The 16,697-nt window shown below is 45.8% G+C and overlaps 1 protein-coding gene across 2 annotated transcripts; it reads left to right on the top strand.

Moving 5' to 3' along the window:
- The first annotated feature begins 6,553 nt into the window (after window positions 1-6,553).
- TENT5C (terminal nucleotidyltransferase 5C) lies at window positions 6,554-15,089 on the top strand. 2 transcript variants are annotated; one of them, XM_063148436.1, is made up of 4 exons: window positions 6,554-6,603; window positions 6,878-6,927; window positions 7,436-7,568; window positions 9,165-15,089. In XM_063148436.1, exon 4 carries the CDS (start codon window positions 9,191-9,193, stop codon window positions 10,364-10,366), a length of 1,176 nt encoding a protein of 391 aa, XP_063004506.1. In that variant the 5' UTR covers window positions 6,554-6,603; window positions 6,878-6,927; window positions 7,436-7,568; window positions 9,165-9,190; the 3' UTR covers window positions 10,367-15,089. The 2 variants fall into 2 exon arrangements, with proteins under 2 accessions (XP_063004506.1, XP_063004507.1); XM_063148437.1 differs by lacking the exon at window positions 7,436-7,568.
- Window positions 15,090-16,697: the final 1,608 nt, after the last annotated feature.

A 16,697-nucleotide genomic window follows, 5' to 3' on the forward strand; every position in this document is an offset into this window, starting at 1 on the left:
GAACCTACTGTTTTACCCCAAAATTCAGAAGTTCAGGCTTGTGCAGACCCTTGTCTGTTTCAGGAACCAAGCTCTTTTTGGGCTCTGCAACAAACTTGCTGCCCAAAGTTGGCAGAGACATTAAGACCCATGTCAAAGACTTTAACACCCATACCTTCACCCATCAAACTGTTTGTGAAGACATTAGCTTTCCTCTCAGGGGCGCTCAGTGAGAATGACCTTCAGACACCCCTTTAGATGACCCTCTAGGACCATAAAGGACTTCCGAGGTGGATCCATGCAAATTATTCTAGGAAAAGTGATGTTTCTGTATAGGAAGTACACTGCAATGAGCATGTATGGTTATGATGGAATTTTACTCTGGATACAGCTATATTAGGGAAGATACATTCTGGAAATCCAGCACATTCATAATAAAGAATCTCTGTTTTCTAATACTTTAAATTGTGTTAGAAAGTTTGTTTGCCAGCTGTTTTCTGTCTCACTCCACACCTCTCTGGACAACTTGTTCCAGTGCATGATCACATACAGAGTAAAGTTCTTCCTCATGGTCAGGAGGAACTTCTTGTGCATCAGTTTCTGCCTGTGTCCTAGTGGCTGGCACCAGTGAGAAGAACCTGGCTCCATCCACTTTTCACTATGGCAAAATGCAAAATTTTGTTACAAAGACCTGTGCTACGCTCTCTCCATGGCTGGGACATAGAACCTTACCCTGTCTCCACTATATGGGATAGAAGAGCCTACATTCCCTAATTCCCATCACTGGGGAATTGTTCTAGTGCGGCTCCGTGCGAGACAGCTGGAGGCAAAATTTGCAAAAGCATCTGCCAGGGCCTCTGGGATCCTTGCAGGATGCTGACCAGCCATGGAGAAGGTGACACTGGCAGTCACCTCAGACCTGATAAGGTGAGGCTGAAACCAGAGAAGGGAGATTGTTATCCCTTTCCCTCAGGAGAGGCAGATGGAGCTGGGGTACCACGGAGCAGCTGCCGTGCTGCAGGAGGGATGGGCCACCACAGGGATGCTCTGAGGATGCTGCCCACGAGACATTTCCTCACCAGTGCCAGCAGACAGCTTGCACCAGTTGCCAGTCTCATTGGGAGAGGGGCAGTGGGACAGCAGCTTCCAGAGCTGTGGAGTTTCCGTGTGCTGCTGGTGGCCCTCTGAGCAGACTGAGACGACTCTTTGTAGTTGAGATTGGCCCCAAAGTTTCCCAGGGTGCAAGAACACTGCTTGAAGTTTGCTGCCATCCTGCCTCACCTCCCATGCCTGCCCTAGTGCCTGTGGGATTGTGCAGCAGTCCAGCTGGGAAGCTGCTCCAGGAAAGACAGATCCCCTCTTTGGATGGATCAGTTCTAAATTGCATAAATGTGACCCGGAGGGTGTGCCTGTGTCTCTGAGTAAGGGGAGTCTCTGACACCTCTCATTAACATTATTTTAAGCTGCATAAATGTGCGAAATGTCCTCTTCCAGTTGCCATTGCCACCAGTGAGAAACGAAAGGTTTACTGAAAAAAGCATTTAAAAATGCTTTTTAAAATGCTTTTCCCAGTAACAGCAGGGGAAAAAAAAACATACATACTGAAAAGAAAGGCAGGTGGAAATTAAAACCAGATAAAACTGTGTATGGACCTTTACTTGCGAAAGCAGATAACAGTTGTAGCAAAGTACCATGGGGAAAAACCAGATCATTAATTTCTTGAGTGATCTGAAAAAAAGTCTGCAGAAAACTGCAAGTTACTGAAGGGGCTATGGGTTTTACAGCAGGGTTATGTTATCCAGGTATTATGTGACTACTAAGGGGTGGTTAATAATCTCTGTTAACCTTCAAATCTGTGAATGTGCAGGGGCAAACAGTACTGTCTGCAACTAAAACCAGGCAGGGCTTGATGCAGGATCCCAAGAGGCTGGCCCAGTGGTAGTGTTAGCACTGCAGTCCTCCACGCTGCTTTCTAAAGCCATGGATAATGAGGGAATGTGAAAAAGATGTGATTTCAAACAGAAAAGCTGTAGTGGATGTAAGTACAAAGTCCTTGGGACAGAGCCCACAGACAGCTCAGTACCTAATGGCTTCACATGACCAAAACTGCACTCCCTAAACCTCACTGTTTCTCTGCACACCCCCTTCGCTGTGTTTGCCACCTGCAGCCTGAGGCCATGTGTCCTGAATTTGCTCATGACTCCCAAATTAGAGTAAATATTTCTTTTCAGTCTGATTTGCAAATGCTTGTTCTCCCCCCACCTCCGCCTCCCCCCGTCATCTTCTTCTCTACCACCGAAAATTGTGATGCTCTCCCCCAGGTTCCAGGAAACCGTGTGACTGATTAAGCAGTTGGGGGCAGCTCAGGTGCAAAGAAAAAGCCGGTCAGATGATGGGCTGCTGCCCACTCGCTCCAGCAAGCGCATTCCATCTCTGCGTGTGTCTGCCCTGCTGCTTCCTAAGGGAAAGGAAAATGCCAGCCTTCTCTGGGCTGCCCACTCTGGATCCTCACAGCACTATCAGCATCCAGCAAAACTGATTTTCCTGCAGCCTGGGCAGAGGCATAGCACCTTCTTCCCTCCTAGAAGAATTTGTCTGCATCTTTCATTGCACTCTGTTCCTTCTGGCTTTTGGGTAGTTTGGGGTCAGTACATCAGAGGATTTGTGAGAAGAGTCTGCAGCCCACAGCCCAGGGTGGCACACAGCAAAGTAGTGGGGACATCTTCAAAAAGCCATACATGAGAGACAGCAGCTCTGGATTTCTTTGTCTTCCTCACATCTAAATGCAGCAGCAGTTTACTTTGCATGGGTCCTGCTGGTGAAGGGGCCTGGTACCATTTCTTGCCTCTTGGAAAAAGGGTGTTTTGCTGAGCTCAGAACTCTGTGGGAGCTGGGAAGTTCTCCATGGCAGCATCACATCCCTTAGGACAGGGACTTTCCAGCTGCTGTTCCCTGTATAACTACACTCTGTGTGTCTATATTCACGTGTTTACCTTTATCCATGTATCAGGAGGAAGAATTGCTTCATCTCCCAGCAGGAAACCCCAGACTTGCAGAGGCAGCTAGAGGAACACCAGAGAAAGAGGCTCACTCTTGATGCTCTGCAGGAGGACTTCATCACAGCCCTGCGTGGGTGGGGTGTTCCTACCTGTCTCCACTCTCTTGGCATCTGCAGATATGCAGTTACTCCACATGTCAGACAAAAAAGAAGAGTTTTCCAACTGCAGATCTGATGCTCAATTACAGAATGGAGCCTGACAGCTACTACTACTGGGTATTAATAACTCTGCTTCACTTTATGGCTTTAACAGCTGTAGCGACCAAGATTTATGATGACACATTACGTTCAGCAATGCATCACATAAGGAAACTAATCTGACAGTGCCAGGTCACTGAGCTCACTTACAGGCTTTTAAGTGAGTTTCTTCTGCCAGATTTGCTGCCCTATTTACTGGATAAAAATGAACAACTTGCACTGTTTTAATATAACTCCGTACTTGCCTCTGTTTTGGCAGCTCACAGACTCTTTTCCCTTTGTCACACTGCCTTCCCAGGAGCCAGTTGATCCTTCTTCATTCCCCATCCTCTGTCTGGAAACCCTTTGAAACACATCCAGTGCTGTGTATCCTGAAGAAGGGTACACCCAAAGAGAGGGGAGGAGGGAGGAAGCTGGGAGGAAATACTGGAACAACAGGCAGAGTTGAGGGATGGAGCAGCTATGGGAGAAGGGGGAGATGACAATTTTCCAAGAGCAGAGGAGCATGGTGACTGCCAGCACTCACTGTCTTGTGGCAGGATTTTATCTGTATCCCAGTCACTCTTGGAGAAAGTATGTATTGCCAAGTTTGGGATCACCCATTACTTCTCCCTACACTTAGAATTAGAGCTGGCAGCAGCAAAGTCCTAAATAACTGGTAAGCATTAAGGTGGTACCCTGGAGCTGTGTCTGGGCCTGTGTCAGCCCCCTCAGCAGCCACAGCACCTGAGCAGTAGCCCACAATTTGGAATCTCTTGTTTCAGCAGTGGGCTGCATATTTCCATATTTTCTATCCTCATGGCACAATAATCCACTGCACAGACACAGGTGGATGGGTAGCAGAAGGAAGCTTCTCCTCAGGGGTAGATGGGCTTGTTCATTCCTCAAAGATGCATTCCTCATTATTCCTGCAATGTGCTTAGGAGCCTGGTCCAGCCAGCTTTCATGACATTTCCAATTCCCATCCCAAGGACCCTTTGTGTGGCACCTGTATAAAGGAATTAAAAAGAACAAGTTTATTGTCAGGAGGTCCAAGTTCACTGCAGACAGTACTATGCAGTGTACTGTTCCCCTGACAAACACTCAAGCTCTGCTAGTCAGAGGATAAAGAAAACACCCTGAAATAGAGTTGAGAAACCTCTTTGTGTTTACAAATGTTTCTGTGAAAAAAAGAACTTTTAAACAAATAATGTAAAGTATGAATTTTGAAGTATGGAGTTCATATTTCTTCCTTTGATTAATACTTTAACATCCGTAATACTTTAATGTAGCAGTATGTGCTGCAGTTTGTCTTTCTCTATATTGGTATCTAATAAATATTCCCAATACAAAATATTTCTTAATAAGTGTTTTAATTGTTCCTCCTATGGCAACAGAAAATATGCTGCCCAAAATCATCAGTTATTGTCAAGAGGCAATATTATTTGAGGCAGAAATCTTGTTGGAGAAATATGCTTAAGAGGTGAGATCATTCACTGTTTTAATCTCCAAGTGAGACATTTCCTTAGAAGTGGTTATGCTTCTCTCATGTGTGCTACTACTTCTCTTTGAGTTCCCTATTCCTCTTTCTAATTTTAGAAACATAGGGAAAAAGTGTTGAGAGACATCTGGATCCTCATGTCCAGCTCCATACCATCACAGACAATCATATATTTTCTTTTCTAGCTTCACCTTAAACCTAGTTTTATTCCCTTCCCTCCTGCAAGGCTCTGAAATCTCATGATTTATCTCATTGGACAACAAGATGGCAGCTTGCCTCAAATCTGATCCTTGTGCCAATGTTATCCTTTAATTTAAATAGGTAATTTTGTTTCCTGTTATTTATCCCAGTGGGGCAATATTGGAGTAAAATAAATAATTATCTAACCCATCCCTGTTCCTGCTCAGCTCCGGCTTTGTTGGTGAAACAAGGCAGGTCTGTTGTGTTTGCTAGGCAAAAAGGAGCTTTCCAGTTTCCTCCTTCAAGGCCAGCTCTACTCCACATGTGTGCAGGTTTTAATTCATCTTTCTTGACTGTGTATGGCCAAACAGTATAACAGATGTAGTGGTGATTTTTCTTTTCCAATGCTTTGTAAGTACTTTTTTTACTTCTACTAGGATTATGTCAGCTGGCCTGCCCTAGGTTGTGTTGATTTCCCCCCCCCCGCTTCTATTGAGTCCTGATTATCCTAACAGAATAATTGATGAAACATTGTGTTCTCAGCAGTAATTGTGACTTTTGCCCCCAGAATGCACGATCTCGCACCCAGCACTCTTAACCATCGGCTGATTTTTATGACGCTGCATCTCCAAGTTGATTCCTGTCCAGTGATTCCATCATCCCTGTCCGTGTGCGCAGAGCCCATCAGCCACAGTTTCCAGTAGCTGCTGTTTCAGCCCTGCTCAAACATCCTTGTGAGCCCATCCTTGTAGGTTCTGGATGAGCGCCTGCGTTGGCTGCTCCAAATCGAGCACCACAGAGAACTCCTTGGCAAAGCTGGATGTCTGGGATCTCTGCTGACAGCTGCTCTGTCTGGGACAAGGTGCCTTCGGGGAAGCCCTGTTTTATTTCAGCAAGCCCACAGATTCACAGAATCACAGAATCAGTTAAGTTGGAAAAGACCTCTGAGCTCATCGAGTCCAACCTGTGACCAAACACCACCATGTCAACTAGATAATGGCACTGAGTGCCACATCCAGTCTTCCTTTAAACAACTCCAGAGATGGTGATTCCATCATCTCCCTAGGCAGTCCATTCCAATGTCTAATCTCCCTTTCAGTGAAGAATTTCTTCCTAATGTCCAACCTGAACCTGCCACAGCTTGAGACTGTCTCCAGTGCTGTCCCCTGTCACTTGTTGCCTGGTAAAGAGACTGATCACTACGTGGCTACATCCTCCTATCAGGCAGTTGTAGAGAGCAGTAAGGTCTCCCTTGAACCTCCTTTTCTCCAGGCTAAGCAACCTCACCTCCTTCAGCCTTTCATCATGGGACTTGTGCTCCAGATCCTTCACCAATTTCGTTGCTCTTCTTCGGAGGCGCTCCAGCCCCGCAATGTCCTTCCTGAACGGAGGGGCCCTTTGACAAGTATTTTTATACACAAACTTAATATACAAGTTTGTATTTACGTGGGAGAGGGTAGCTGGGCGCTGTGAGCGGAGTTGGCGGGGCGAGCCCCCGAGGTGGGGCCGAGGGCTCCGGGGCTCGGGGGCCGCCCCCGGCCCGAGCGAGGCGGGGCTGCCCGGGCGGAGCGCCCGGAGCGGGGCCGGAGCGGGGCCAGAGCCGCCCCCGCTGCGGCGGGAGGGCCGGGCCGGGCCGGGCGGGGCCGGGCGGCGGTGCGGGGTCATAAAGGCGGTGCGGGCGGCGGAGGGGCCGGCGTGCTTGCTCGGGGTGAGCGGCGGGGCCGGGGCGAGCGGCGGGGCCGGGGCGAGCGGCGGGGCCGGGGCGAGCGGCGGGGCCGGGGCCGGGGCTCCTCTCCCCTCTCCGGGCGGGGCGGGCGGGCTGTGCCGGGAGCGGGAGCTCGGCAGCGCTCCTGCCGTGGCTGTGGGCGCTGGAGGCGGCGTGAGGCGCAGGGAGCCGGACCTGCCGTCCCCAGCGCCGCTGGGCTCTGCGGGACAGGCCCGCGGGCTTCTTTGGGTGTTGTGTCAAATTGTATGTCTTATAGGAGAAAGTTGCTGCTGCAGGGTAACGCACCTCGTCGTGACCAAGGTGAAGGTGTGTAGTCCTCGCTCTTTTTCGCTTCTGGTTTTGAGTGTTGTATTCAATACTCTTTGCACTCGGTATTAAAGATAGTTATGTATTAAAGATCGCTAGTGTCTCCTGCCTCCGTCGTGGTTTTCTCCCCAAGGAGTGCGTATCTTCAGCTGTCAGACCTTGTGAAGGGAATGGCTGGCAGTGAAGCAAGGGGCTTGGGAGATGTTAGCATCCCAAATACACTGGAGTCGCTAGGAATCTGTTGTCAGTAACATAAAGCTTACCGAGTAGGCAAACACTAGTGATTTGGGGGTGGGAGGCTTTGGAGGTTGATAGCCTGAGAATTAAACCCTCCACTGATCTGGAAATTAAATACTTCGTCTTCCTCCCCCCAGGGGCGGCAATGTGCATTATTCTCCTAGGTGAGGGTCACCAAGCAGAACCAAGTGTGTGTGGTGGGGTTGGAAGCACTGGTCCAAATCCTTTCTGGTCACTGGTGAATGAGCTGTGTGTGTTGTCTTGGCTGCAGAGATGGCTACAAATGGGAAGAAGGAGAGGGAATAGTTTCAGAGGCCATAGCTGAAAGCACTTGCAGCTTCAGTTAGAAGTCATGGGAAGACTCCTGTGTTCTTTAGTGAGCTGAAGGATTTGATGGGAATACAGTGAGTTAACTGAGGAAATGTACTTTAATGTGCTTGAACTGCATGAGAGCAACTGCTGGCAGGCTTGATGCTTTTGTGCTTATGCTGTGTTGGAGCATTAAAGATCAAGCTTGAAGAACCTCTTGATTTGTCCTAGATTAATCATCTTGCTAATCAAAGGTTTGTTTTGTGCCTGCTGGTGCTGATGTGTTCCATGGCAGCACAGTTTGTAATGCAGCAGCTCATTCTCAAGGACAGAAGCATTTTAACCTCGCTGTGTGCTTGCTCTAGGTTTGACTCTCTTAATCCAAACAGGTGGCTGGTGAAATGAGTTACTCAAAAATGAAAAGCTGAAAAAGGGGAGGTCTGAGATGACAATAGCTGTTCTGTGAAACTTGCTTAAAAATTATCCATGCACTGTGATATTGTGTGCTATGAAACTATAGGGTTTGGGTTTTCTTGGTAGGCAAGAGTTAATTAGGTTCAATTTGACTAGTCTGACCTTGGCAGCTGCAGTCTTCAGGAGTACTTGGGGCAGAAGGAGGTGAGGCCTGAATTAGTCTGTAGCTGTCAGGAAGCACCTGGCTACACAGAAACTCGGAACACTTCAAAAAAGAAAAGGGTATTAACACCAGTTTGAGTTGCATGACTATAGAATATCTGAAAGTATCTCCATGCTACAAAAGGCAAGTGACTTATCACTTGTCACAGCTAATCACATCATTCTCTTATGCTTAAAATGTTCAGACAAGGCTGTGACCAAGTCTGGTTGGTGAGATTCTGGGTGTTAAAAGAGTAATATAAGCTTGGTATGCATCATCTGAATTTGTCCCAGATCTTACAAGCTTGTTTGGCATTCACAAATGAGCAGAACTTGAGGCAAGTATGAACATTTCCAGAAAGGTACTTTGGTTCAGCAGTGTCTCTGAAGAAGGGCAAAGCATTGCTTACAAAGACTGGAGTGCCCATTGAATGCTGTTACCTGAGTTTGCAGCTGGAATTCTGTCCAGGATGTTGAAGAGCTGTAGCTTTTTGCAGGAGTAAGATGTACTTGGCCTTTATCCTGCGGGTGATAGATGCTGGATCATTTAGAAAGGAAAGCTTTCTATGTAGAGGAAGAAATCTTGTGTCTCTGACATAATTTAAGAGTTGTCAGTGGACTGGATGTCTAAGCCCTGAAACTAACACCTGAGGCTGTTCTACAGTTGTGTTAGCTGGAGACAGCAGTTTGAGCTGTATATGCATCATGAAACAACTTCAAAGCCTGACTCTCAGAAGTCCTTTGCAGCTCATCTCACTTCTGCTGGTGCTGCTGATGACTTTAGCCTTAGCTTGTGTCATCTTTGGTAATTTCTATTTGACACAAACTACTTTCCTGAAGTAACTCTACCTCACAAAAAAAAAAAAAAAGTGGCAACTAATATCTTTTTTGCCTGCACCAATAGAAAAGCTATGTCTCATTTGTCTCATTTCAGGTGAAAGGATTGCCGATAATCATTAATACATTATTTCTGTCTAGTTTGTGTCTGTGTGAATGGACAGAAAAACAGAGCCTAGGAATAGATCTAGGAAGCAGAAGCTCTGACTTGTCTTTTTCTTTTCATATCCCATCTCCAGTTTCTTTGGAGAAGAAAAACCCTAAGATGGCAGGCAAAGGAAGCAGCGGAGCAGACTCCATGTCCTGCAGTGTCCTGAACTGGGAGCAGGTCAGCCGTCTGCACGAGGTTCTCACCGAGGTGGTTCCCATCCACGGCCGGGGGAACTTCCCGACGCTGCAGATAACGCTGAAGGACATTGTCCGGACGGTTCGGAGCCGCCTGAGCGAGGCGGGCATCGTGGTCCACGACGTCCGATTGAACGGCTCTGCGGCTGGTCACGTCCTGGTCAAGGATAATGGGCTGGGATGCAAAGACCTGGATCTCATTTTTCAAGTTTCTCTTCCAAGTGAGGCAGAGTTTCAGTTAGTCCGAGATGTGGTCTTGCGATCCCTGTTGAATTTCCTGCCAGAAGGGGTGAGCAAGCTGAAAATCAGTCCTGTGACACTGAAGGAAGCCTACATCCAGAAGCTGGTCAAAGTGTGCACGGAGACTGACCGCTGGAGCTTGATATCGCTTTCCAACAAGCATGGCAAAAACGTGGAGCTTAAGTTTGTGGACTGCATTCGGCGCCAGTTTGAGTTCAGCGTGGACTCGTTCCAGATCATTCTGGACTCCCTGCTCTTTTACTATAACTACTCAGAAACCCCCATGTCGGAGCATTTCCACCCGACTGTGATTGGGGTGAGCATGTATGGAGACTTTGAAGCAGCTTTTGATCACCTGCAGAACAAGCTGATAGCTACCAAAAACCCCGAGGAGATCCGAGGTGGTGGGCTGCTCAAGTACAGCAACCTCTTGGTACGAGACTTCAGGCCCATGGATAAGGACGAGATCAAAACGCTGGAGCGCTACATGTGCTCCCGGTTCTTCATAGACTTCCCAGACATCCTGGATCAGCAGCGCAAGCTGGAGACCTACCTCCAGAACCACTTCTCCAAAGAAGAGAGGAGCAAGTACGACTACCTCATGATTCTGCGCCGGGTGGTGAATGAGAGCACCGTCTGCCTCATGGGGCACGAGCGCAGGCAGACTCTCAATTTGATTTCTCTGCTGGCACTCAAGGTGCTGGCAGAACAGAATGTCATCCCTAATGCCACTAATGTGACCTGTTACTACCAGCCAGCACCTTATGTCAGCGACGCAAACTTCAGCAACTACTACCTGGCAAGTGCCCCTGTGCTGTACGGCCAGTCCTACCCCACCTGGTTGCCTTGCAATTGATCGCTCCCCTCGAGTGCTCCTGGCTGGAGACTGCTGAAAGCCAGGAGTGTAAATATAGACAAGTAGTAAGTGTCAGTTGGATGTTCTCTAATGGAAACGTGACTGTATCAGACTGTCCATTTCCTGGTGTGCAGTGGGATTATGCAGCCAGGTGACCTGCTATGAATCTTTAAGAGTATCTCTACAAATGCCAAAAAGCCTTATTACTTCTTCGTGGGGAGAAGAGAACCAGCAGCCGGACGTTAAGAGGAGCAGTTAAGAAACTTTGTACTAGCTCTGGAAGTGGCTGTTAACATGGGATCTAAGTGGAGTATTCAGTAAACTGGTTGGTTAATTGACTGTAAAATGCCTTAAGCAGAAGCTGCTCCTGGAGTAGCAGCAGAACTCTGCTTTCTATTTCCTAACCTCATTACTCTTCCTCAGTCCAAGTTCTGGCCAAATTTCTCTTGAACTAATTGTGCCAAGACTGGGCTCATGTTATGCTTGGGTCGCTTTCACTTTGTGTCTGTGTGAGCTGGTAGCAGTATGGATACTGTCTGTCTTGTAGAGGACATGAATGTTGTTTCCTGTAGTGCCTATGGCTATGTGGTCCTGCCTTGAGTTCAAGATTAATTTCTTGGAAGCTGAAGATAGTTTAGTAAGTCTATTCACAAAGCATAAGCTGGTTGAATTTTTCTTGACTACAAAAACTTGGAAGGTGGCATTTCTAAAAACACACCAAAACATAATCTGAAACTTGGTAATGTAAAAAGTCCTTGAAATGAGTAATTTAAGCTTTAAATAGAATTGGAGCCGCAGTTTGAACATTAACTTGGAAAAATATTCTTGAGTCCAGCACGAAGCTAAAGCTTTTCTGTCTATCTTTCAAAACAGTTTTGGCACAGTTGGAAAGTAGCACAGCTCTTACTTTGGGGGTTCAACCAGATTTTCTTCCTCACAGGTCTGCAGCAAAACCAACAAAAACCCTGAAGAAAAATCCCAAGTCACTATAAGTTGCAGGATTATGTGCACTCCTGCCACAGCATGAATTCTAAAAGTGCCTCCTGAAATGAATTTCTTATTGTATGACTTCAGGCCGGTCCTGGAGGATTGCCTTTCTGTCACCACTGAGTTATCACTAGCACCTGGTCACTGCACAAGACAGCATGTCGAGTGGTTAGGGTAAAATTCTTCCTTTTTACTGCTCTTAACCCTCACTTGAGGAGGTGTACAAACCCTGAGCAGAGCTCTCCACAGAAGTTCTATGTGTTGAAAGTCTGGGCCTGAGTTCAGAATAGTCTCTGGAAGAGTGTGCACTCCCTTGGAGGTACAGAGGGCTGATCTTCCTTAAGGATGTGTGCTGAATTTGCTGCTTTGAGACTCCTGGGCTTTATAAGGAAGGTTAAAAACTCCTCAGTTATTTATGTAGTGGTGTTATTAACAGGATGATTTTCACTGAGTTACAATAGTAAAATATATATAGCAATGATCTTGAGTTTCTTTTGTTTAACCAGAGATGTAGACTAGAAAGGCAAATCTTAGAGCTATTTATTATGTGCTGGTGCAATGTTCAAGAATGCTTGTTTGCTGAATCTTTTTTATTACTTCTGTAACTATTTATTACTGTTTCTGCAAGCTTGTAAGACCAAAGTGCCTGATCCAACAAATGATTAAGGCTTAGAAGGTAGAGCAGAAAGCAGATGGAGCACCAATGTTTGGTTGCAATTCAAGGGGGAAAACAGCAGCAGTGCTGTACTTAAATGGTGGTAAAAATGGCCTGCTCCTCATCAGACCAAGATGTTCTTTCCTTTTTTCATAACTACTTCATAAGGACTGTCTCAACAGAGCAGTGAGGTTACTTCTCTGTTCAGACTTAATTTAGCTTAGGAAGGCAGGGAGGGATGCAATCTACCAAGTGGACTGTATGTAGCTAAGCTGGCTTTAGCTTAATTTCCTGAGCAGTTTTGATAGCAACTCTGGTAGCAAAAAGACAAATAATTTGGTGGATTATATTGTATGTTTTTTTCATTAAAGGCTTCCTGATTAGTCAGCCAAAGTAGCTAAACTTGAAAGCAAACCCAGCCTTTTTCATTAACTGTGGCTTGGACTTGGTGTGGTTTACAGACAAGACATCTGTCATCCAAGACTTTGACTTTTTAAAAACTAACATGATGCCAGTGTTGTCATGTGTGTTAAACTTAGTGCAAGCTTACTGCTGGAATGCAATCCTAGGCAAGAATAACTCCTGCATGGAAAGCAATACTTGGCCAAGTATAGAGTGTCACTATAAAGAAGACTTGAGGGTTTGTAATTGCTGTCCTCTCTTGCATAGATGTTTTTGAAGGCAGCCTATGCTATAGCCATTGCAGAAGTGAACAGGTGCCTAGAGGGGCTCAGACTCAGGTGTCTGCCTTCTCTGTGATGTCATGGCAGATCTGTAGGAGCTGGTTTTGTCCATTGGCTCATGTGGAAGAAATGGTGAGATGCTTGGGAGGAGTCCTCACAAGCTGGAAACACAGGCTTGTTTTATTAGTCTTTAATGCCTTGGCTGCTGGACATCAGGCCAGGTGCATCTCCTGGAAAAGGAAATGCTAGAGAATGAAAAAAGCCTGAGTTGGATTCCTAGTGAGGTAGAGCTATGGAGAAGTTAAGTTTCATGCCATAACTATTGTGCTTTTGCCGATGTAACTTGATGCTGAGGCCTCTGAGGAAGCTCCACATTGAAATGCTGCTCTCAGAACAGCTGAGTGAGTGCCTGGGCTTGAGCTTTGCAGGACTCTTGTGTTCCCTGTCTGGTTGTTAGGATGCTCAGGCATGTGGGAAATACTGATGCTTTGTAACCTGGCTCTTAGATATTAAACCCTTGAGTGGTTAAATTGTATCCTGAAGCTGCACACTGCCTGCTGCATTGACCCTGGAGTGCCAGGGATTGCTGGGGCACTGCTCATCCCGTTGCCTTCCAAGTAATCCAGGCCTGGCAGGAAAAGCTGGTGTACTCGGTAGCTTCTCATCACTGTGCTGCAGGTGCTCCCCTTTCTGTCCTGGTGGTGCTGGCAGCTTGATGGTCAATGGCAGTGGCTCAGTTTGCTGTGGGTTGGCTGGTTTGAGGTCAGGTTTATGGGGAGCCCTCTTGCAAGGGGTAATTTGAGAATGAGCACTAAAAGGTAAAAGTGATGATCCTGGGCCAAGTCTAGGATGCCTGCTTGGTTCAGTCACCCCTCGGCACTAGTGATGCCTCTGCTCTATAAATCTCTTGTAACCTCTTGTGTGTCATGTGGAGCTTAGAGAGAGACTGCTGTGCCTCAGACTGTTACCTGATACATTCCCTCTGAGAGTGGCATTAAAACAAAGCTGCAGTGACACTCAGTGCATCATTCCTCAGGATCAGGCTTCTACTAACTAGGCTGTGGTGTAAAATAGCTGTTCTCTTTGTGTAGCTTGTAAGCACTGCTGGACAAAGCCAGTCTGGGGTTAAGCACCTGTTGAAAACATTTATTGCCAAGTTCCCTTTGACTTGCAGTTTATTGTTGTGACTTCCTCACTGTAAGATAGACTTTATTTGATAGAGATGCTACTAAAGAGACCTGGTAGAAGACTGTGTTTTAGTCACTTTGGTAAAAAAATCCCTGTGCCAATCCATGGTCACTGTGACAATTTGTAAGCTAAAGCATAGTTTGTGCTTACTCTGCTAAAGATTTAATTATTGCTGTGTTCGTCCTCAGCTCAGTCGATCAATCATGAAGTTGGGAGTTTAAGGCTACTGCTTGCTTCTGAACAGCCATTTTTCAAAATATCTTCATGCTTTCACTTAACCATCTCCTCTACAAATCAGTGGGTAGTGTTTAAATCTAGTCCAAATACCTAAAGCTTTTTACTGAAACTTAAAGAGCCATATTTTGGACTCGAGTTCTGGGGTTAAGCACTTGGTATGTGCCTAGGCTTTGTGGTTCCCAATTCCTAGAATAGCCACTGATGTTAGTAGTGACGTCCCCTTGTCACTATATGAGTAGTTGGGAAAAGACCTCTTAGAAGAGAACCTGGACAAATTGCCTTAATCCTAAACTGTTAGTTAATTGATGGTACTTGTTTCCCGTTCCTCTCACTCAGCTCAGTCAGGATTCTGTAGTTGTTAGGCACAGGAATGAGCAGTAATTGACCACAGCCACCAGCAGCTTGGTCTAATTTGGGCATTGGGAGAGCCAAATGAATAATAAAACTTCCAGCCCTCACATCTAAGTCTTGCTCAATTGTTCCTTGAGTACAGTTAAATGTATTTCATGTATGTTCTTTATTTTCAGTGAAGCCAGATATAGAGTGGGATGCTGGTCTGTAGTAGAAACTTTGGAGGGAAAGGTTGGAGCACTCTGGTTTTTCTCACTTACATGTCTGGATTGGGCTTGGTCTCTCTGAATAAAACTGCACTTCCCCTTTTTCCTATGTTTCTTATTATTTTTTGCTATTAAAAGAAGTCAGCTCTTGGAAAACCTGTCTCTCATCTCTTTGGAAGAAGTGAGTTGTGTTTTTTGTGTTTTTTTTTTTTTTTTTTCTTTCTCCCCCTCCCTCTTTTAGCTGGCAAAACAGGGTACTGGAAATATTCGGATTTGTGATGAGCCCAAATGTGAGATTGGTCACAGTAACTTTGTCTACTGTTCTGCACTGTGGTGTTCACTTGTCATCCTTGGAAATTGGGGTTTGGACCTTAATGATGCTGAAATTCTTGTGCAAATAAACATATGCTAAACCACTCTTGCCTCAAGCTATTTTTCCATCTAAATAATGCTGACAAAGTATCTGTAGAGTTCATTGACCAGTGGGTGTGCAGGTGCACTTGTGAGGTGAGTAACAGTGTGGGGTACACAGTAATGCTTGCTTTAGATGTTATTTGAGGTCCATGTTTTATATCTGCCTCAACTTATTGAAGATTAGTCAGTCAAGTGAGACATGATTAATCTTTCACTTTCATTACAGAGACAGCTTCTAGAGAACCATTTTTCCCTGTCTGACCATCATCTGGTCTCAACTTTAAGACATGGTGAGACACAGCCCCAGGCCTGTTAGGCTGGGTCTGGTCTGAGCTGGAGCCTGCCAGTCTGTTCTGTGACACACTCCACTTTATGGAGCAGCACTCTGCTACTGCAAACTTCAGCTCATGACCCAGGGGGGTGAGAAACAACGTCAGCAATTGTTTTCCAGGTTATTTACAGATTGAAAGCCTTTGCTTTCATGCTGTCCTAAACACTGATGGTGCTATTAACCAATGGTCAGTGGGAGTTAAGCAGGTCAAAGCTAAGTACAAGCTAGGGCTGTGTGGCAGTCCTGCTGCTCTTTCTCTAGAATAAAGAATAAATGCTCTTAAAAAGTGTGCTTGCTTCTAATCCCCTCCAGAGCTCAAACAAACTCCAGCCTCAGTTAAGTATTGCTGGAGAAATTCCAGCCTCCAGGACCTTGTAACACGTGCAGTGGAAAGGTCTGTGGAATTTAGAGGCAGTGTGATCCCATGGAAGCAATCATGAACCTCGTGTAGTCCCTTTTCCAGATCTAATTGCTTCCCTATGAACTTAAATAAAAACTAATAAAGCAGCTGGGCAACACAAACCATCTGCTGTCACCTAAAACTCTCTTACCTGAACTCCTGCTTGTCACACCACAAAAGCTTTGGAGTTATTTTGGGCACCACCCTTATGTTTCTGGAAAACCAAGCTCAGCTTTGCAGGGTCAGATAGTGTAACAACAAAATAGCTGTGCCTAGGCAAGTGCTGCCAGAGTACTCTGTGTGTTCCATATAGACCTTATATAATGGTAGACATTCAGAGGCACTAAAGAAAGATGATTTTGCTCTATTGCAGTTGTACTCTTAGTGAAAATAAGTATCCTGTTCTGGGGTATCTGCTGGAGCTCTACCTTCTCTGTGCTGTGCAAGATGAGCTCAGTCTTGTCATGGGCTGTGAGGCATTAGATACATGGTAATTTATATTATTGTCATTATTCTGCCAGGTGTACTCATTCTCTCCTTCCTTCTGGGATGGAACACTTAATATTTTTGAAATCAGAGTGCTCAAAGTGCCCTTACAGAGACAGAGTAGATCCTGTGAAAGAGAGAGAAACAAATCTGTGCATTCCTGCTTCTTTAATATTACTTATTACACATTAATATATTTAGTTCATCAATACATTAAAGACTGGCAGCTGGTATTTTCAGCAATAAAATAACTTTTATTTATTCAGCACATACCTCTTGAATATGGGTATAAAACATGGTAGTTGTGTTTTGCTGCAGTAGCAGTGCTGTGCTCTGTTCTGCTTCATCTCAATGAGTTCCACATCCTATAGGCAGGACTGCCCAGCCAAGGGA

The sequence above is a fragment of the Melospiza melodia genome, chromosome 2, assembly GCF_035770615.1.
Source record: "Melospiza melodia melodia isolate bMelMel2 chromosome 2, bMelMel2.pri, whole genome shotgun sequence".
NCBI classification, from domain to species: domain Eukaryota; kingdom Metazoa; phylum Chordata; class Aves; order Passeriformes; family Passerellidae; genus Melospiza; species Melospiza melodia.